General features: G+C 49.2%; 1 protein-coding gene across 2 annotated transcripts; it reads right to left on the bottom strand.

Moving 5' to 3' along the window:
• Positions 1-1,851: 1,851 nt before the first annotated feature.
• Positions 1,852-18,774, bottom strand: IGFBPL1 (insulin like growth factor binding protein like 1). Of its 2 annotated transcripts, none has more exons than XR_015169922.1 (5): positions 18,264-18,774; positions 8,266-8,375; positions 7,483-7,599; positions 5,356-5,560; positions 1,852-3,789 (listed from the first exon to the last, which is right to left on the bottom strand). XR_015169922.1 is itself a non-coding variant. In XM_086415967.1 (5 exons), the coding sequence occupies exons 1-4, from the start codon at positions 18,709-18,711 to the stop codon at positions 5,411-5,413; spliced, it is 825 nt and encodes a 274-aa protein (XP_086272093.1). In that variant the 5' UTR covers positions 18,712-18,774; the 3' UTR covers positions 1,852-3,789; positions 5,402-5,410. The 2 variants fall into 2 exon arrangements, 1 of the variants encoding a protein (XP_086272093.1); XM_086415967.1 differs by having other exon boundaries at positions 5,402-5,560.
• Positions 18,775-21,844: the final 3,070 nt, after the last annotated feature.

Genomic DNA, 21,844 nt, shown 5'->3' on the forward strand with positions numbered 1-21,844 from the left:
GAGGCTCTGGTGAAGGCTGGGGATGAGGAAATTCATTAGAGGGAGACTGTTCACTGTCAACTGATTTGCTCACACATTAATTTTTTTGCATTATGCATCTCTAGGGCAGAGAGGAAGGCAATTTTTTAAAGATAGGATTCATTTCACCCTAAAACTTGAAGAAAAAAAATCATTTTGAGTTAAAAAAGAAAACCACCCTTTTTTGTTTAAGATGGAAAGTGAATACCTTTGGGATTGAACAGTAGCTTTTTGACTTCTTCCTCAAGCCCAGTTATAACCCAGCCGACAACAGCAGACTGAGATTCAGGCCCACTTCTTATAGCATAATTCCAACCTCTTCTGATGACACTTAGGGGTGTGGCCAAAAGCCCACCTGCCACGAGAGCTCTCAGCCACCACTGGTCGCTAGTCCCCGTGCACAAACTACATCGCACTTCTCCACCCCTCTTCCTTTTGTGTGCTGCTTGCTGAGCCTGGAGTCTCCCACACTCACTTCAATCCCCCGCTCAGATGGCACCTCTTCCAGGAAGTCTTCCTTGATCTCCCCCTACTTTGATCACAGAGCAGACACCCTGTGCTGTGTGGCAGGACGGCAACCTTGTCCCACGCATCCCCACTTCAGTCTCACCTGAGTGCAAGGCCCAGGTCGCACACACCTTCATGCTGCCAGTGTTTGCACTCTTCTGTTCTCTGGAGAATGCTATGCTGGGTGCATGTGGGAGGTAACAGAAAGCAAATCTAAGTGAATGAGTTAAACAGTGAAAAGTGAAAGTGTTAGTAGCAGCTGTGTCCGACTCTGCAATCCCACGGACTGTAGCCCGCTAGGCTCTTCCGTCTATAGAATTCTCCACAGTGGAGTGTGTTGCCATCCCTCCAGGGGATCTTCCCAATCCAGCAATTGAACCTGGCTCTCCCACACTGCAGGCAGATTCTTTACCATCTGAGCCTTATACAGTGGGAGACACCATTTCAGAGGCAGCGAGAAAGTTCGGTCTGGCAGTAGATGATTAGTTAGGGCTTGTTAAGAATTGCAAGCAAGATGACCGGGCAGGACTGTAACCACAGCCCAGATGTGAGAGGTAAGGAGGATTCTGATGAAAGCAGCTGATGTGGGCAAGCAGGAAAAAAAAGAGGGGGCATGATACATAAGGACTGATGGAGAAGTATCAGTGGGGCCTGGACCCACCTACAGCAGTTCCAAGCACAGAGACCACAAAGACTGTCCCTAAAAACAGTTATTTTTGGAGTGCAGGGGTTATGTGACATCATCACATGTATCAAAATAGGGGAGAAAACTCAGGCTCCGAGGGAGTCCTATTTCTGAGTGGTAACTCAGAGCACATATCTAGCCTCAGAGAAGTCCTGGGCTCTCACAGTGGAAAAGTGATTAGGTAGGAACAATCATATTAATCTACGCTTTTGGTTTTGGTGGAAACTTCACACAGTGTAACATTATTACTTTTTGTACATCATTACAATGCTGAACCCAGCCTCCTGCAGCCTTGAGGCTCGGCCCTGTCACCCAAGAGCTCCATCCATCCTGCTCTCTGAGTCCACATCCAGCTCTCACAGGGCAAATCTGGGGTGATTCAACTGATTTTGCTGAATGTGCTTATCAGCAAATGCATGATGCTGTTCTCCCCAGCCACAGTTCCCTTTTCCTCTGACATAGTTTCACTAAATGTCTTCCCAAGCCATCTCCCAATCACTCAAATCACAGAGGAATTAACCAGACTTGGACACAGAAAGTCACTCATTGGGGTGGGGCGGTGTGCTGTGTAGGAAGGGGATGTGAGCCGGTCCCCTAGAAGGCCCAGCCTCCTACAGACAAGCGCAGCTTCCCACTTGTGATCAGTTTCAGTTCTGACTTTATTCAAAGAAGGGGTTCCAATGTTTTAAAGTTTGAAAACCACTGATCTAGTTTCATTCCTTTCTCATTCACATGAGGAAACTGAGGTCCAGAAAGTGAAGCGGACTTGCTCAGGGTCACCCAGAAAGATAGGGATGCATTCCCAAATGAACTTCATGTTTCTGGAGTCCCGGGATAGTCCTCTGCTGTGTTTGTTAGGGTGATGCCACCCCAACATTTCAGATGTGGAATAGCCAGGCTTAAAGGAAGAAAATGCAATTCCAAAAAGACTCCAAAATGCAATGCTCAAAGTGAGCGTCATGAGAATGTTGGTTTAAAAGTTGAGACAGACCCTGAGGAGAATCCCTGAAACCCGTGGAACTGGCAGCATCTTCCTTCTCATGGATACAAATTGTTCTGAGAGGTAGCACCATGGAGTGGAAAGGGTGCCAAAGAGGACCAGGCGCCCTCAGCTCCAGTCCTTCTCAGAGGCTTTCAGACCTCAGGCAAGCACTGTACACTCAGAGCTTGGTTTCTTCACCTGTAAAGGGGGAGGGACATTAATGCGCATCCTACCTGCCATCCCAGAGATGGGAAGTAACCACAGACAGAGAAGTGTTTCGTGAAATTTAACAGCTATCCACATGTGAGATCTCAATTTTGATTTTAAAGAATTTTACTTGTCACCCAGGGGATCTATTTCTTTAGCCAGATATTACTCTCCGTCTTTCTTAAGAAAAAAGCAAGCAAGTTTTGTTTCTGGGTGACCTCAGAACATCTCTAAGTAAAATATACTTTACTATACTCTAATCTGGAGAAGGCAATGGCACCCCACTCCAGTACTCTTGCCTGGAAAATCCCATGGGCGGAGGAGCCTGGTGGGCTACAATCCGTGGGGTTGCAAAGAGTCGGACACAACTGAGTGACTTCACTTTCACTTTTCACTTTTATACAATGGAGAAGGAAATGGCAACCCACTCCAGCGTTCTTGCCTGGAGAATCCCAGGGACAGGGGAGCCTGCTGGGCTGCTGTCTATGGGGTCGCACAGAGTCGGACACGACTGAAGTGACTTAGTAGCAGCATAATCTAATCTACAGCCCAGAGAGAGCAGTTGACTCCTTTTTTTACAATCTGATGTCCAAAAGCCAGGTCTCCACTGCCTGCTTGGTTAGAGAATGCTGGGCTTGTTAATAAGTGGATATCTTAGTCCCCAAATACTCAGCCTCTGAGCCTGGTTAAGTGTTCCTTCTAGGACTAAATCTCTTTAAAATGGGAAAATAGCAGGAATAGATAAGCTATAGCCAGCTCTCCACACCCTCATGTGAAGCAATGCGTTTGTTTTTGAGGGAATATTTTTAAAAGAATGCTAAGACTACACTTCTCATATTTTTTCTGTAGGACCATCTTACTCCAGGATGGCAGTGTTTGAAAGGACAAAGGTTACATACAGTCCAAATAGCACATTCACAGCTGAAGAGACAAAGGCCCAGAGAGGGAGGGACCTAGCCAGATCACACAGCAAGTTAGAGGTCAGGCAGAGGACAGCAAGACCTTCCCCCTCCTAAAACACACACTGTCTGTCACAGAGCCCCACTAATCAACCATGGACAAATGAGGCAGAGTCACAGCTGACACACACTTTGCCCAGCCCTGTAGAATTACATGGACTTAAATGTGACCTTCCCTTGGAGGGAGAAGCTAAAAAAGAATTCTCACAGAGCTGTTCATTTCAAAAGTATAAAAAGGCTACATGCAGTCTGTTTTCCCAAGGTTTGTTTGCCCTGCTAAAAACTACATCTGCATACGAATCTAGTTTGCATCTAATGTTTAAAAACATACAAAAGGGGTCATCTACAAACACAGTTTTTCTAATTCTTCACAAAGTGAAATGATCCGTGACTTGACTTTTCCGTCATCCCGTGATCAAGTTTCTAAGACCCTAGAAGAAAAGAGGGAAAAAAAAAATTAGAGAAAAGAAGCCTGCTCTGTCATAGTCAACTACATGTTAGACGGAAGGTGGGGGTAATAACCCTAACTTTAAATCTCTCCCCAACCAGGAGGGGTGCTGGTGGGAGCAGAGGTGCCTAGGGGGATCCCAGAATTACTAAGACCTATGGGTGGGCATTTCAGAGGCAGATTCCAGCATAATATGAGGAAGAACTTTCAATTACTGGAAAAATCCACAGATGGTTTTTTGGTCGTACAGAGCTCTGTGTCCCCAGAGTTATGCAAGCAAGATCCGGCCTATTCTGCAGGCTGCAGAGAAAACTCAAGAGCTAGGCAGTGGCAATGGCTTAAAATTCCATGACTCTTTGTGACTTATTTTGAAAACTCAACTATAATAGACTATATTCATAGCCTGGTATCATTTCTGTTTTTAAAATATAAATATACACTTATTTAAAATATGAAACCTATATATATATATACACACACATGTGTATATACATAAGTATACATATAGGGAAAAAAATCCTGATACCTGACTTTTTGATACATATATGTTTCTATTTGTTGTTGTTTAGTCACTCAGTCTTATCCAACTCTGCGACCTCCATGGACTGTACCCACCAGGCTCCTCTGTCCATGGGATTTCCCAGGCAAGAATACTGGAGTGGGTTGCCATTTCCTTCTCCAGGGGATCTTTCTGACCCAGGTATCAAACCTGCATCTCCTGCATCGGTAGGCAGATTCCTTACCACTGAGCTGTATATATAACAATACACATACATAAAAAACTAGAAGTATCAGGAGGGCAACTGTAAGAGCCATCTCCTAACTGAATTTCTGTTTGACGATTTTACACATTACACTTTCCTCCCTGTTTCTAGAAGCTCTAACTACTTGCTGCTGCTGCTGCTAAGTCGCTTCAGTCGTGTTCAACTCTGTGTGACCCCATAGACGGCAGCCCATGAGGCTCCCCTGTCCCTGGGATTCTCCAGGCAAGAACACTGGAGTGGGTCACCATTTCCTTCTCCAATGCATGAAAGTGAAAAGTGAAAGTGAAGTCGCTCAGCCGTGTCCGACTCTTAGCGACCCCATGGACTGCAGCCCACCAGGCTCCTCCGTCCATGGGATTTGCCAGGCAAGAGTACTGGAGTGGGGTGCCACTGCCTTCTCCGCTAACTACTTGCAGAGCTACACATAAGGGAACAGAACCAGGAAGCTCAGACTGTCTCCTTTGTGCGTGTTTTCACCCGGGCACCATCACAGTGACCATGTCTGCCCTCTCAGCACCCTCACAGGGCAGACTTGGAGGAAATATTCCATTCAGCCTCAGAAACAGAAAAAAAAAAAATTAGTGGTCTCTTTCACCTGGACACCCCTAACGTTCATAGCTCTTGACTTGGCATGCTAGTGGGAAGCCCAGCATGATATGTGTGTAGAACACACCAGAGTCTACCTGCCAACTGTAATATGTTCTGCCTTTGGTTTGCATTCTTCTGTTTCCCTCAATTCAGTATTTTTCTTTTTATTTATTATGCATCTTATAACTCATCTCAACCTCTTGTGACAGAGGTGTACAAACTCAGATGACTCGAAACACGCACGTGCCCCCATCACAGGCGGTCATCTGGAGCTGGGAAGCGGGGTGCTCTGTACTGACTCCGATCCACCACGGTCACCGTGCCATGCGACTGGGCCTCCCCGACTGCGTTGGCTGAATGGCACTGGTACACCCCCTCGTCTTCCTTCCTCAGAGGGTTGATCTAGAAGTTAAACAGGCAAGTTTGTACAGTCATACACGACACAGCAAAATCGCTTACTTAGTTCATAATGATCCTGAACACTTATAGCTTTTGGGAATAAGACAGAGTTCACCCTCTTATTTCTCTTCTTGTCTTGGCTGCTGAGACAGAGTTAAACTTCCTTCTCAGTACCCTCTGTATCCTGGCTCTCATTTTAATGTTTCCTGCATCCTGCCTTTTACTGAGAGCAACCTGGTCCTTTTATTGAAGGTGATAGGTATAGATTCTAAGGAAAATGTGTGTGTGCTCAGTCACTCAGTCATGTCTGACTCTTTGTGACCCCATGGACAAAATAACACCTTTCCCCTGCCTCTCCTTTTAACAAAGCAGGGGAGTATGTTACATTTGAAAAAGCCATGGACCCAGTTGCATCCTGAGCCTCTGAGCTGGGTGGAGAAGTTGCCAAACCTGGCAGAGATGGGAAGGGAATCAGAAGGGCACTCTGGAGAGCCCATCTCACACCCCTGCAGAGCAGATCCACAGCAGCGCCCTCTTTTCTTGCTTTCTCTCATCAGAACAGCATCTCTCAACTGAGTCCCTACAGACCTGAGAGGGTTTATGCACCCTGTCTCATTTTGATCCCATCATGGCTGAAGGGGAGCATCATTATCCTCACATTACAGGAGACTCACCAGTAAGTCACAGATGTTAGGGTCACCAGACATGATCCAGTCCAAAGCCCCCTTTTTATGGCTGTGGACACTGAAGCTCAGGGAGGTAGAGTGACTAGCCCCACGTGGGCCCTTATCTCCTTTCTCCATCACCCTTTCAAACACAGGACATTCCCTCTTCTCAGCCACACCGCTGCATGTGGCATGGGAGAGCCCTGGAGGAGGATGGGAATGTGCTGTCCACACCCACCCGGCCCCCAACCCTTACTACTCCCTTTATCAGCCGTGTGGTCTTAGTCAAGTGTATTTGTTTTCTATGGCTCTGTTACACATGACCACATGCTTAAAGGCTTAAGACAACACAAATTTACTATGTACACCTCTTGAAGTCAGACGTCCAAATGGGTCTCAGTGGGCTAAGGTCAAGGTATCAGCAGGGTTGCCTTTTTTCCAGATGCCCTAAGAGAAGCATTCTAGAGGCTGCCTGTATTCCTTAGCCTGTGGCTCCTTCCTGCATCCTCAAAGCCAGCAACAGTAGTTCATGTCTTCTGATACTGCCATCTCTGGCTCTCTCCCCTGCCTCTCTTTTCTACATTTAAAAGACTCCTGTGATTGTATCAGGCCCACCCAGATAGCTCAGGATAACTTTATTAAAGTCAGTGATTAATAACCTTAATTCCATCTGCAACCTTATTCCCCCCTTGCCATATAACATATCCACCAGTTCCAGGGATTAGGACATGGACATCTTTCTGAGGCCATATTCTGCCTACCAGTGAGATCACTTCTGCTCTCAGGCATTAATACTACCTGCCCTGCTTTCCTCACAGTTACTGCAGAGCCCAGGGAGAAATGGATAAGAACATTTGAAAGGTGTAAGGTGACACAGAAATATAAAAGGTGCTTTATAAGGGCCAGTCAGTAACAGCCAGTGAAGTGAAAGTTACTCAGTCGTGTCCAGCTCTTTGCGACGCCACGGACTATACAGTCCATGGAATTCTCCAAGCCAGAATACTGGAGTGGGTAGCCCTTCCCTTCTCCAGGGGATCTTCCCAACCCAGGGATCGAACCCAGGTCTCCCGAATTACAGGCAGATTCTTTACCAACTGAGCCACCAGGGAAGCCCAAGGACACTGTAGTTGGTAACCTATCCCTGCTCCAGCAGATCTTCCTGATCCAGGAATTGAACCGGGGTCTCCTGCATTGCAAGTGGATTCTTTACTAGCTGAGCTCCCAGGGAAGCCCATGAGTATCAACAAATGAGATACTCACCAAAACCCAGGCCGTGGCCTCATGGTCAGAAGGGCCCCCTTGCACCTGGACAGCTATATTGGTGTGGTCCCCAGGCAGCTCCTCCATTACCTGGGTGCCCTCAGGAGACCGTGTGACCTACAGAAGGCAGAAAAAGCAGGAGTGATTTATAAAAATCGTTTCTGAATAAAGACCACCCCACAGACATCCTCACTGTCTTCACCTCCTGGCTGACTTGAAGGCTGAGACCCTAGTATCTCATTCCTATCAAACATTAGTTTCTTCTTAAGCCTGAATATATGTACAGACAGCACCCCCTGCTGGACAGCAGAGATACAGACATCACCATCACCAGAATTTCATGGCCCTTTTCAGGGCTGTTGAGATAAGGAAACAACATAGGCTGTGCTCATCTCCATCTCTCAAAAACTGAGCTGCAGGAAGATCTAGTTTTAGGATAGGATCGGGTCACCTTCCACCAACAAAGTCTTTCTAAAACCCAGATCCATTAGAGGAGGCTCTAACTTCATCTCAGCTGACCCTGGCTAGATAAACAGCAGAACTTCCTGGACAGCTGAGTGGCAAAGGGAGCAAACAGCCACACCCCTTCTCTGGGGAGAGCTTTGGGGTAAAAGTTTTAAATCGTAAATCTGGAGGCAGAGGAATGAAACATATTTTTTGTAATCCTCCAACTCACATAAGAGATAAACACACACACACACACTTAAAAACATTTATACCTTCCCCCAGCCACACACACACACACACACACACACATGCAGAGAAGTTCTTGGATATAAATACCTTCCTCCATGTGACAACTGGGGTGGGCACAGCTCTCACCTCACAGGACAGGTACACCTGTGCCCCGGTGACATTGTGAACACTCTGGGGTGGGGTGATGACCACAGGAGCTGGGAGAAAAAGACAAGGGAAGACAACCTTGACCCCGGCCAAGCCCTTCACCTCTAAGATCCCCTGCCTGCACATAGCATCTTGGGGCAGGTGAGACCTCCCCACACGGAAAGGACACACTCAGAGGCAAGGAATCCTAGAAGGGAGTTCTCCTTAGACCTGAAAGGATGCCTTCATTTCCTCCTTCATTGCCTCTGTTCTACCAACAGGAAAACAGGGATCCAGAGAGGAAAGCCGACTTCTGTCTGTGGTCTCATCAGACTCCCTCCCAGGACCCCTCCCAGCTGCCATCTGCTTACAGCTCAACTACACGACAGGGTGGCAGGCTCTGGGAGGGGCTGCTGTCTTCTAACACAGGCGAGGCAGAGTCTTCTAACAGATGGGCTTTTTTCCTTCTGCATCGAGGGCGTTCAAAGAATAATGCCACAAACCACAGCTGCCCTCACCCCCTGCTGAGACCCCTGCGGTTCAAGATGCTCATTTGCATATCACAGGCTCCACCAACCTCCCCATCCCCATCCTCAAGGGCAAAACTGCAGGCACGGATGCTGAGCTTCGCTGCTGCCAGAGAAAAGTAAATCAGGGAATTGGGCAATGTGGTGCTAGGCTGCCAGGACTTTACAGAAAAGACGGAGGGCGTGGGCTTGCCAGGTGGGACGGGAAAGCATATGGCATTTGAGTTAGACATTCTTTTTTAAATGCTTATTTTCTCACTTATTTGGGTCTTAGTTGTGGCACTGGATCTGTAGTTGCGGCACGTGGGATCAGTTCCCTGAACAGGGATCAAACCCCCAGCGCCCTGCATTGGGAAAGTCACTGGACCACCAGGGAAGTCCTGAGTTAGATGTTCTCAGCTGATACTCCATGCTCGTTTGTCCTCCTTCCTGTGGCCAGCCCCTACTCTGCTTACACTGGGCCTAAAAGAATTAAGCCCAGCTGCCTTGGCCTTCAGGCCCTCCATCTGGGCCTCAGCATGCTTGCCCGCCCTGCCCTGCCTGTCCTCTGTTTGGGATGCACCGCAGCTGCCCATCCTGAGGGCCTGGGGGTGTGTCCTAGTCCAGTACCAGGGATCTGCCCACTTTGACCTGCTGAATCTCAGCCTGCCTCACAGTGCAGATGCTTCATCTGGTCTCACCAGCCTACCCTCACAGCTGAGGCCAGTGTGGTCTTGGGGAGGTGCAATGTGGAGGCCTGGCCAAGAGAACGCTCTCTGCTCAGGTTTGCTGTCTGTAAGATGGGGATGCGTGTGCGCTAAGTCGCTTCAGTTGTGTCCGACTCTGCAATACTATGGACTGTAGCCTGCCAGGCTTCTCTGTCCGTGGGATTCTCCAGGGAAGAACACTGGAGTGGGTTCCCATGCCCTCCTCCAGGGGATCTTTCTGAGATGAGGATAATACCTCCTGTGTCACAGGATTGTTGAGCTGATTTTAGTACATGTTGAGTGTGAAAGTGAGGGTTTAAGGTAGCACAGTGTGCAAGTGCGGGGCAGGGTAGGCCTGTCAAACAGATGACTCCGCAAAGAAACATGTGACAAACAAAAGAGTAAACACATTCATCCCTGGGCATCAAATTGTAGAGTCCACGGCTCTTGGCACTTTGCCTGGTGACTGATGGACATGCCCTCTGCCCTCCACAGGCCAGCCTTGGAGAAGGAAAGGGCCTTTGCCAGCCGAGGTGAGGCTGCAGTGAAAAAGGAGAACAAAGGGAGAGAGACAGAAGGCTGGATGAAGAGCATGGAGGGAAGGAATGAAAGGGTGCAGAAATGAGACAGGTCTGGACCCTCTAGACAGACTAGGAAGCAGACCCTGTCGAACTGATGCCAAAAGATCTCTGGGAAATTGTCTTCGAGCTTCTTATTTCAAACTGGAGAGGCCCAACTCCCCAAAGCATGTGCCTGACGGTCTGTGATGGACTCATCTAGCCTCCACTTGCATGCCCCCAGTGATGGAGAGCTCACTACTTATAAAGCCAGGCCCTTCCATCCTTGACTCTTCTAGTAAGAAAGGTTGTCCTCACCTGGAGTTAAAACCTGCGTCCTGTAACTCCCACCTATCAATCCCAGGGCTGCCAGGAGCCCTATGGAGCCCTGGTTACCTCAAGTGGCCTCCAGTAAGTTGAATACAAATGCTGCTCTCCTCACCCCAGGCTGTTTTCTTCCCCCTCAGGCCGATCAGCTCACTCCTTCAGCTGTGACCAACCCCTCTAAGCACCACACCTCTACCCACAACCCCGAGTGTAGCCAGTCCCCCGAATAAACCAAGGTTCCAGGCTTCTAACATCACCCGACACGCCCCAGCCACCTGCCAACCACCACAAAGAACCACAGCACCCCTGCTCTATGGCAGAGACCCATCTGCAATGGGCAACAAAGACAGTCTAATTTATTCACATCCTCCTGCCAGCATCGCCTCCCCCGGAGCCCAAACCAGTCCTCAAATGGCTCGCTGTGGGAACAATCAGAACTGCATCTTATTCTAAAGCCCTCAATAGATTCCAAAGGGACACTCAATCAACATGTTTTACTTCCGTTCATGTAGAGCCATAAATTTTAAATGAGATTTCATCAGTCCCTTTCAAGCCTAAATGAATAAGCCAGTAAATCACATTTCATCTCTCTCTCTCTCTCCTTGCATTTCCCTCTTTTTCCATAACTACAGTTAAAGACCGTCTTGGAAATACTGCCTTTGCCAATAGTTTCAAGCCAGAAAATAGCATTTCTTTTCCAAAACAGCCCACTGCTTTTGGCAATAAAGCGACATTCAAGCTTTGATTTATTTTTAAATGTATACACAGTACATTCATTCTTTCTAGTGTACAGTTCTAAGTTTTGACAAATGCATACACCATGTAACCACTACCATAACTCAAGATATAGCAGTGTTCAGTTATTTCAAAAAATTTCCTCCTGTAGTTTAATCTAGTTTTAATTTAAACATATCTGATTTTAAATTTAGAGATTTTTTTATCCATAATGGCTCTTTAAAATCAGCCATCATTATCATGATAGTGTGTGTGTGTGTGTGTGTGTGTGTGTGTGTGTGTATGCTCAGTCGTGGCCAGCTCTTTGTGACCCCATGCTGTAGCCCACCAGGCTCCTCTGCCCATGGGATTTTCCTGGCAAGAATACTGAAGTGGGTTGCTATTTCCTGCTCCAGGGGATATTCACAACCCAGGGATCAAGCCTGTGTCTGCACTGCAGGAGGAATTCTTTACCACTGAGCCACCTGGGAATCCCATCATGATAGTAATAATGCCACCCTTCTGCTTACAGTGGTAAGCCATTTGATCCTTCCAGCAATCTCCCCAGCTGCCATCTGAGGGAGCTAGCCAGGGTTACCCAGCCTTACACAGCAGGGTGAGACTATGAGCCCAGGGGGCTCAGTCCCATAACTTCCTGCCTTCTCCTGAGATGACACTTCCATGTCCAGCACCCTCTCATCTTCACACCAGTCATGGGAAGTAGGTGCTTTTAGCCCCACTTAACAGATAAGAAATCCAAAGCTCAGAAAGGTGAAGCACCTGGGGGAGCAAGGATGCAAACCTAGGCACTCTGATTCCATTAATTCCACATGAATTTTAAGGGTGAAACATATGTTAGCCATATGCACTCCATCCCAGAATAAGAATGAGTTCCTAAGGTATTGTGTTGGGGGCCCCCAAGACAAGTCCCAGGATCAATGACTTGCTACGAGGACTCATGGGACTTGGCACAGTTTATTCATAGTGGGATTTATTACAACAAAGGAGACAAAGCAAACCAGCAAAGGGAAAAGAGATTCATGGCACAAAGGCTCAGGAAACCAGGAGCACGCTTTCAGAAGCCTCTCCCAGTGGAGTCACAGAGGATGACGCACTTAATTCTCCAGCACAACCTGTGACAACACATATGACAGGCCTCTACCAAGGAGGCTCACTAGACACTCAGTGCCTAGGGTTTTTACTGGGAGCCAGTCCCCTAGGCACCCTCTGCCTGCTGCTGCTCCTGCTGCTGCTAATTCGCTTCAGTCGTGTCTGACTCTGTGCGACCCCAGAGACGGCAGCCCACCAGGCTGCCCCGTCCCTGGGGTTCTCCAGGCAAGAACACTGGAGTGGGCTGCCATTTCCTTCTCCAGTGCATCAAAGTGAAAAGTGAAGGTGAAGTCGCTCAGTCGTGTCCGACTCTTAGCGACCCCATGGACTTCAGCCTACCAGGCTCCTCCGTCCGTGGGATTTTCCAGGCAAGAGTACTGGAGTGGGGTGCCATTGCCGTCTCCGCACCCTCTGCCTACTACATACCAAAACTCCAGACTCCCAAAAGGAAAGCAGGTGTGCAGCATAAACCATGCTGATTGTACAGTTCGCATGCAGTGAGTGACTCTTCTCAATTCTGGAGATGGTGGGATGCCTCCGCACATCCAAATTCTCAGTGGGCCTTTCCAAGGATAACAGTCTCAGGCCCGCCACATTTACTCTTCTGCACAGAAATGAGACCCTCCCAACATCACCCCAGGGAGCAGCTCTTGTGAAGATACCATTAAATGGGTGGTGTGTCCACATTTACTCTTTTCTGCACAGAAATGAAACCCTCCCAACATCACCCCAGAGAGCAGCTCTTGTGAAGATACCATTAAATGGGTGGTGTGTCCGTAATCCTGGCAGGATGCTCCCAGTCTTACTGCTCCCAAGGGCTCACTGAAGTGTGGCACTGAGGCCCTGCAACTCGTGACTGCCCTGGGAACTCAGGCTCCGTCCTGTCTCGCCCACACCCCAGTTTCTTCTTCTTTAAAATGGGCACAGGAGTCCCTTCTCCCCCCGCTGCCCTCCGCATGGGCTCCTGTGAGGACAATCACAAAATTCCAGCTTGCACAGAAGGACCTGCAGATTCCACAGGGTGTGCTACCCCAAGGGTAGTCTGTGATGATGCTGAGACTCTCTACTGGCCTTTGGGGAGTGGGCTATCGGTGGGCCCTTCCCTGGAGGCTCCCAAGGCGGTGGTCCGCAGCCCTCTCTTTAGAGAGCCCAGCCCACTGCCGCCTGAGCTGCCACCCTTCTGGAAGAGCCAGGGCTCTCCTCTCCACTGGCCTTTGGCAAGAGTCACGTGGCTTTCAGGAGCGAGGATGGTGCCTGGTCAGCCCCGCCTGGGAATCTGCTGGTTTTGTCTCCCTAGCTCTTCCTTGCTAAACACTTGCTTCCTTCTGCTCATGTCAGCTACTGCCCTGGAAATGCTGGGACGGTACAAACTCACCCATCAGGGAACAGACTAGTCACCCAGGTGTACACCCTCGGAGGCAGCACAGAGGGTGGGCAAACAGTACTGTGCGTGTGTGCTCGGTCGCTTGAGTCGTGTCTGAGTCTTTGTGACCCTGTGAACTGCAGCCCACCAGGCTCCTCTGTCCATGGGATTCTCCAGGCAAGAATACTGGAGTAGGTTGCCATGCCCTCCTCCGGGGATCTTCCCGAACTGGGACCCGAACTTGGATCTGCCTGCGTTTCCTGCATTGTAGGTGGATTCTTTACCCACCGAGCCACCTGAGAAGCTCAAACACTACCAAGGGAAACCCAAATGCCCCGGGGGTCTGGCCGCCAACCACCGGGCAAGTTGCTAACAATTTTCTCCTTATCTGCAAATGACAATAATGACCATAGCCCCACATCCTCCGGGGTGAAGGGGAAGAATGGATGTGACTGTGTTATTAACCTTGTGGATCTATAGAAATGAAAAGGATCGATATTATTACTATAGTGTGTGGGGAGCTGTCCCCCCACCCCATGGACTGAGTATGTCCTTGATGGCTGGAATAAAAGATCTTTCCTAATGCCTCCAAGATTTGTCTAAAGTTAATGGTGCTTGGGAAAGAAAGAATATCAAAAGTCATCTCCCAGGAACCCATCTGCTCATATGGAAAAGCACACAACCAAAGGGTTTAATAATCAGTGCACTGAACAGCCCTGATAATTTATGCTAATAGTCGCATTACATGTGGAACCAGAAACAGCTTAATCCGACTCCCTGCAGTGTGCGCCTCAAGCCCCCTCCCTCGGTATGAAAGGCTTTTGAGCATGAGGCCCCCTTCTTTGTCCCTCTCACAAAGTGGCATTCGCTGCATCTCCTGGTTACCTGGTAACACAGGCCTTGCACAGACTGAGATTTCTAAGTGGAGATGGAATTTCAACCAAGGCGAATTTTCTAAGATTTAGGATCTCAATAGCTCACTGATGCTTCAGGGGCTTGGTTGGCATGGTACCCCATTCCTATCTAATGCAGCACTCAAAACACGACCTCAACCTGCTGTCTGCAGGACCCCAACCTCCTCCCAGTGCTAGCAAACGATCAGGGTACATGGAACAAAGCAGCTTTTTAAAGTAATGATAACAAAACACTAACATCACCACCACCTTACTGTTGAGAAACGGAACCAATACCTCAGTACAGAATGAAGGTTCACCCCAGAGAACGGCACGCCAGTTCCGCAACGAGCCTGCCCCAGATGACTCTGGGTCTCATCTCCTCCGCCAACCAGCCCACTGGGTATTGCCTATGGGTCCACTGTTCACACTCGCCCCAGGAGCTCCTACCTCCTTGCCTTGGTTTATGCGGTGCCTCTCTGCCCCCGCTTCTCAGCCCAGGAATTTTCTACCCATCTTTCAAGCTCCACTCAGCTGCTTCCCCTTGTGTGAAGCTATCCCTGTTCCTCTGAGGAGCCATCACCAGGTGCTGAAACGAGGTACCAGCAGCGAGCCTTGGAGGGGAAAAGGAAGGTGGATTCAGACTGAGAAACTAAAGATTCAAAGGTAGCCAGTTTGCAGCACCTTCCTCATCAAGTTGCCAGCAGGTTATAGATACATGACTCCATCTGAAAAGAGTCAGGAACTGGAGCCCCACCTCGGCTGGCAACCAGTCATGTGACTCCAGGAAACTCTCTTCTACCAGCCTTAGTTTGTCCTTCTATGAAGTGGGAGTGACACCTGGCCAGGGTAGTTGTAAAAAATCAAGAAAGAAGATGGAATGCAAAAGTGATTTCCAATAGCCAAAAATTATTTTTATGTTGGAACCCAGTGAGTCTTCAATGCATGTGTGTTGATCACACGATTACTCTCATAATTCGAATTTTGGGGCATTTCAGAGCATAGGAGGAAAGGTCAGAATTTAAGCCTGAAATCACACCAGAGGTATTTGGGTACGAACACTTCCCACACTGCGAAACCTAATATTTCTGGAGGCTTCATTCCCTTAAAGTCAGGTGCTGGTTTACTGAAGGCACAGGAGAAGACAGGGGAGGGGTGACTTTATTGCCAATATTGAAGCAGAACAGCTGCTGCTCTGACTCGATCTGTTTCCCGTCAAGCAGCGAGGTCCCCAGGGACATCGTTAAAAAGTGCTCCTGCCATGTTGTCTGAATAAAGGCTGGCTCGACGGCAGCACAGAATGAGGTGCCATTTTCCCTAGCTGAGAAGATCCCTGGTCCACACCTTCCTGCTTCACCAGGGCCCAAGAGCAGGGGCCGCACAAACACTTTAGGACAGAACGCAATGGGATGATAGTGTTGGGGTCTGGGTAGTGGCCAACGACACAGTCGCTGGTAGGGAAGGAAAGCTAAATTGTGGGGAGGCCTGACGCCTGTCACTCCTGGGATCGTTAAAAGCAGCTTCTGAATTACTTGTGTTTGGCTCCATAAACATCTTTACTCCCGGGGCCTGTGCCTGTGGTGGGCTCAGAGCCCACAGATCAGAGTGAAGGGGCTGTCACATTTACTTGTCATTTGGTAATTTTCAATGAATTAGGGGTACGGGACCTCCATCTGCCCACACTGTGGTAACCATGGCAACCGCCACCTGCCCGACTTAATACTATCAAGTCCTGTCCTGAAACAGGGCTGAACAGGGTGCTGGGGACCTGGAAGCCAGTCAGGTTTTACTGGTCACCCTGGTCACCCTGGATGAGTGCCCTGCCCCAAGGGTCTCGGTCTCCTCCGTATAACAGTAGATTGGGTCTAAATGCCTTCAAGGCAGCTCTCTCTTAGAAACAGAGTGCCAGTCCAGGGAGGAATCATTTGAGAGCATCAGCACCGGTTAGTCTGGAGACCTGGTCAGCATTTCTCATGTCTCCTGCATGTGGAGTGAAAGTGTTATCTGTCTGGAAACAAAGAGACTTGCCTCAGCAGAATTAACTGCTGAGGAAAGTAGATTGTAAAAACAGATGATAGAAAGAAGAAGGAAGGAGACAGGGCTGTTTAAATGCCACAGGGCATAAACAAAGGTTCGAAGTGGAGGGAGCTCAACAGAAACTCCACAGGGGCTGACACAGCCCCTGGAAGGTCCCAGCCCAAAGCCGCAGCCAGGGAAGCAACAGCCAGCTCTCTCCTCCACCGGGAGCCCCAGTGAGGAACAGCCAGCAGTGACTTGCCTGTGCTCTCCGGGCTGCCTCAGACTCCACAGTGGGCAGCACATTATTTCCAAGTTTCCAGAGACAGGGGCCTTCTTGCCTCATCTCCAACAAGCCACTGGGTCTCCTGGACTTGAGGGCATCTAACTGGGATTCTTGGTGAAAGATAATACTTACTAGAAATTCCAAAGGCCGTCCCCCACCCCCAAGGCTTCCTTGTTGCAGCTGAAGTCATGACACTGAATGAAGCATTTAGGTCTGCTCTTGGGTCTCCAGTCCCAGGCCAGAACCCCAAAGGTGGGCCTCCTTGCGACTCCCGTGGCACAAGCTCACCTATACTCTCCACTTCCCCCTCCAGGCCGCCTAGACAAGGGGCATTTCTCCAAAATCTAATGGCCCAGCAGGGTGCTTGACTGGGCATCCCTATACTAATATTTTGGTTTATTTCTGTTTGGTTTTGAAACATTACATGTAGAAAGTGAGCAAATACGAACCCATAAATGGCTTTATTGTGATGTTAATGAAGCTTGTGTTTTTAGGTCCCAAGCAATTAATCATTTTCTATTACTTTACTTGAAGTGAAAGTGAAAGTCTCTCAGTAGTGTCTGACTCTGCAGCCCCAGGGACTATACAGTACATGGGATTCTCCAGGCAAGAATACTGGAGTGGGTAGCCGTTGCCTTCTCCAGGGGATCTTCCCACCCCAGGGATCGAACCCAGGTCTTCCATTTTGCAGGCAGATTCTTTACCCTCTAAGCCACCAGGGAAGCCCTTACTTAAAGTGGAACAACTTACTTAAAGTGGGACCCTCCAAATTCTATAAACTTCAGTCTTATAAAACCTGGGGTCTGCTTCTGATGGCACCACAATCTCTTCAGAGCTTAGGTCTCCCAAGGTTTTACCTGTCCTGGGCGAGATCTTCCTCAAGATTCCCCGCAGGGCAGGACACCACACTCACTGAACCCCGGTGCCGTAATCCCCCGGACTCCAAGAGTCCCAATCTGCAGCTCCTCCTCCCCCTCCCCCTCCCCCTCCCCCTCCCCCTCCAGCATCTCCATCTGCTCTCCCTCTTCATTCACACAACCCACCCCCGTCAGGTCCAAGGTGGGACCCCAGGGAGCTGGACCCAGCGGGGACACCCTGCTTCCCACACTCTCAGTCTTTCGGAGGCAAATATGCCAGACCTGCAAACAATTCTATCAGTAAGTACTTAAGTACCAAAAGGGACAGCAGGCTCACCAAAATGACGACCAGCTCTGTGACTGGTGACTCCAAGGGCTTGGTAAGAGAGGGTTCAGGATGTGGATTCCTGAGCCCCCCCACCCCCCACCCCCGCAGACACACCCCTCACCCCCGTCTCCTTGAGTAACTCGCCAGGTGAGAAAACTGACCCCATAGGGAAAACTGAGGCCTGGGCAGAGCTGTCCATCGCTGTGCAACAAAAGATCCTTCACCCCACTCCCCAGAGGGTCAGGGTCCCTCTTTTTCACCCGCCCCAGCACCGCGGGGCAGAAGCTAGACTCACCAAATTCGCAGGGGCCGTCGCGCGCCTTGTGCAGGTGGCCAGGGAACGCGCGGGGCGCCTGGCGGGCGCGCAGGCGCAGCGCACAAACGCTGGGGTACGACCGGCCGTCGGAACCGCAGACCGAGCCGCGCTGCGCGCACACGCAGAGCCCGGTGCCCTCGGGCGCGGCCCCCGCGGCGCGGCTTGCACACACGAGCCCTGGGCCGCAACGCGCGCCGGCCGGGCCCCCGCAGCTCGCGCCTTCGGCGCCCAGGCAGAGCGCGCAGCAGCCGCACTCGTCGCGCGCCACGATGCCAGGCACCGGGCAGCGCACGGGCTCGGGACAGCGCTCTGGTCGGCACGGACCGCACTCCGGGTTTCGTCCGCCTGCGCTGCGGAGCCCGAGGCCCAGGGCTGGCAGCGGCTGCAGCACAAGCAGCAGCAGGAAGAGCCCGGGTGAGCGTGGCATGATCCGCTCCCGGACGGCACTGGTGCCTCTGCTTCGTGCTTCTCTCTGCGCGCGCTGCGCCGCCACCCCGCCCGCCCGGCGACCGCTGATTGGCCGGGCCTGCACCGCCGGGCGCCAGCAGTCGGCTGCCCGGCTGAGACTAGCGCAGCGGGGTGGGCTGATGGCCTGGCCTGGGCTCTGAGATGGAGGAGTGTTCTGAGATCCGCTCTTCGACAACCAGTGGGCTCTTGGAGATCCCGTAGGGGCGGGAACTTGCCCAAGGTCGCTCTAGTAGAGCAAGGATTGAATATACAATCTCCGGATCCAAGGCTGGCTCTGAGTACTGTGCCCCTTAATCCAGAAGGATGCTCTCTTTTATTTTACTTTGCATCTAGTAGTTTCCCAAATTTTATTTTTAAAAAAGGAATACATGGCTTAAAATGTCAAAGTCAACAAATGAATGTAACTATGAAAAGAGGACCTCCCTTCCACCTGATATCCCAATGCCCCAACCTAGTGTCAAGAGGGCACACCTGTTATCAGGTTCTTGGGTATCTTTCTAGGAATTTTTATCTTTATAAAAGTACGTATGATTGCATAGCCCCTCCCTTTAAATACACACACAGACACACACGAATGCCCTACACATTACTTTGTGCTTGGGTTTTCTACCCACAGTATTTCCCATATTTCCCCCGCCTCTTACCTTCTCTGAAATCAACCTCTTGTACAATCAATGGAGTGGAGTTTTATTGGCTCATTTCCCCCTTGATGCTGCATAAGGGCTTCCCAGGTGGCGCAGTGGTAAAGAATCCACCTGCTAATGCAGGAGATGCAAGAGACAGAGGTTCAGTCCCTGGGTGCAGCAGATCCCCTGGAGGAGGAAAGGACAACCCCTTCCAGTATTCTTGCCTGGAAAATTCTGTGGACAGAGGAGCCTGGTGGGCTACAGTCGATGGGGTCCCAAAGATTGAGCAGGCAGGCTGCATAAAGTCATGGTGCATCTCACAGTCAACAGTGACTTTGATGGTGATCAGATGGTGATACATTTTGGATTGTCCTTGGACTTTTCAACTTTGCAGAGTGTTTAAATGCAGAAAACTGTAGTTATTTAACCAGTTGTTTTCAGTACTTTTGTTACTACAAATAATGCTTTGATGTCCTGGAGCACGTGTCAACGTATCTGTGGCTTAGTGGGTATGTGTGTTGGAAAGATGCAGTGGAACAGGTTCTTTCAGTCAGCTATACTGTTATTCCTGTGGCCCTGCGCTTCCTTAGAGTCAGACTCTGCACCATGTCCATGGCCCAGTCCTGGCAGGGGTGCCAAACAAGAGACCCAAGAGAGTCTTGATTGCTAGAGTTTGTTGTATGTAGCCACATGAAGATGCTGGATGGAAGGAAGGACTTCCTGACCAGGCTTTACTAGTGGCTTTTCATGCCTTCACCCCCTAACCCTCATTGTCTCTAGGAATCCTACTAAAAGGTGACTCACTCTATTACAGTAGGAAAAACTGTGGATCTTGTGTTCAAAAGCCAATCTGAATCACTGTAAGCCATGGTCTGTTATCCAGATTCAGATTTCATCTAGCTGTGGAGCTGCTGGTTGGAAGAGGAGGCCATGCCCTCTTGAAGGATTGTGAGGAAATTCTATAAATCTTCCTCTAAGCCCTTCCAGAGGAACCTGTGATCACTTACTAGAGTGGCCCACTGTTGCCCAGTCAAAGTGGGGGCTTATGGCCATCAGGGCCCATGTTCCAATCACAGTGAACCCACCTGTGGTTACTTCTCCAGGTCCCAAACCACTAGGCACACTTGGCAACTGGCAGAAGAACCCCAACATCAGTTCTGTGAATGCAGAATAAGTGCTGCTGTTAGAGGTTGGAAGCCCCTGGAACTTTCCTTTTCTGCCAGGAGAGTAAACTGGCTCCCTCAGTTTCCTTATAAATAATTGAAAGAGAAGTCACCTTGCCAAAGGGAGACTAAAAAAAATTCATTTTTAGAAGATGACATAGTCTCACATGAGGCAAGTATTGGCTTCTTTTAACAAGCCTTTGGCCCTGCTCCTTTCAAAGTAATAATGTGCCTTTATTGTGCTAAGGAGCACTTGGTCCCTTCCTGAACGAGGGTCAGCAGAAAAATAAGATTTTTCTCTTAAATGAATCCCCCTTTGGGAAGAAGGAGTTTCTCTATTCATCTCGCTACAGCACATCCCTAATTCATAGATTCATTGCTTCATTGTTCATTCAGCAAGCTCTCAGAGGACCTAGCCCTGCCCGCCAGGCCCATGCAGGACACGGAGGGGCTGGGGGATAGATGAGCAAGCTGGTGCTTAAGAAGGCAGGCAGAGAGGAAGCAATTTCAGTGTGATAAATGCCATTACAGAAACAAACTTGAGGGAAAAGGAATCAAGGAGGCTTTCTGGAAAAGGTGCTTTGTGAACTGGGTCTTTTAAAAATATATATACAATTTTTAAAGGTCATACTCCATTTACAATTATTACAAAATGTTGGCCATATTCCCTATGCTGTACAATATATCTCTGCAGCTTATTTTATACCTAATGGTTTGTGTCTCTGTCCCCCATCTGTTTTGCCCCTGCTCCCTTCCTTCTCCCACTGTAACCACTAGTTTGTTTCCTATGTCTGTCTGCTTCTTTTTTGTTATATCCACTAATTTGTTGTCTTTTTCAGATTCCACATATAAGTGATATCATATGGTATTTGTCTTTCTATGCCTGACTTATTTCACTTAGCATAATGCTCTCCAAGTTCATCCATGTTGTTGCAAATGGCAAAATTTTGTCCTTTTTATGGCTGCATAATATTCTATCACACACACACACATACGTGTATGTATATGTGTGCATGTGTGCCAAGTCATTTCAGTCATGTCCAACTATTTGGAACCCAATGGACTGTAGCCCATCAGACTCCTCCGTCCATAGGATTCTCCAGGCAAGAATACTAGAGTGGATTGCCATGCCCTCCTCCAGGGAATCTTCCCAACCCAGGGATGGAACCTGAATCTTTAAGTCTCCTGCATTGGCAGGTGGGTTCTTTACTGCTAGTGCCACCTGGGAAGCCTATATATAGATATATATATATATACTTCTATATATTACGTACACACACATCTTTATACTGCTTCTTCCGTA

This window comes from Bos grunniens, chromosome 8, assembly GCF_055505025.1.
Source record: "Bos grunniens cultivar Pamir isolate PY7600 chromosome 8, Bosgru_T2T1.0, whole genome shotgun sequence".
In the NCBI taxonomy this organism is placed as follows: Eukaryota; Metazoa; Chordata; class Mammalia; order Artiodactyla; family Bovidae; genus Bos; species Bos grunniens.

Excerpts from the sequence above, each read along its gene's own strand:
- IGFBPL1 (XM_086415967.1), bottom strand. The coding sequence starts at position 18,711 with ATGCCACGCTCACCCGGGCTCTTCCTGCTGCTGCTTGTGCTGCAGCCG. Across the intron at positions 7,600-8,265 it reads CAGTTGTCACATGGAGGAAG|GTCACACGGTCTCCTGAGGG; the intron begins GTATTTATATCC and ends TGCCTTCTGTAG. Across the intron at positions 5,561-7,482 it reads AGGCCACGGCCTGGGTTTTG|ATCAACCCTCTGAGGAAGGA; the intron begins GTGAGTATCTCA and ends TTTAACTTCTAG.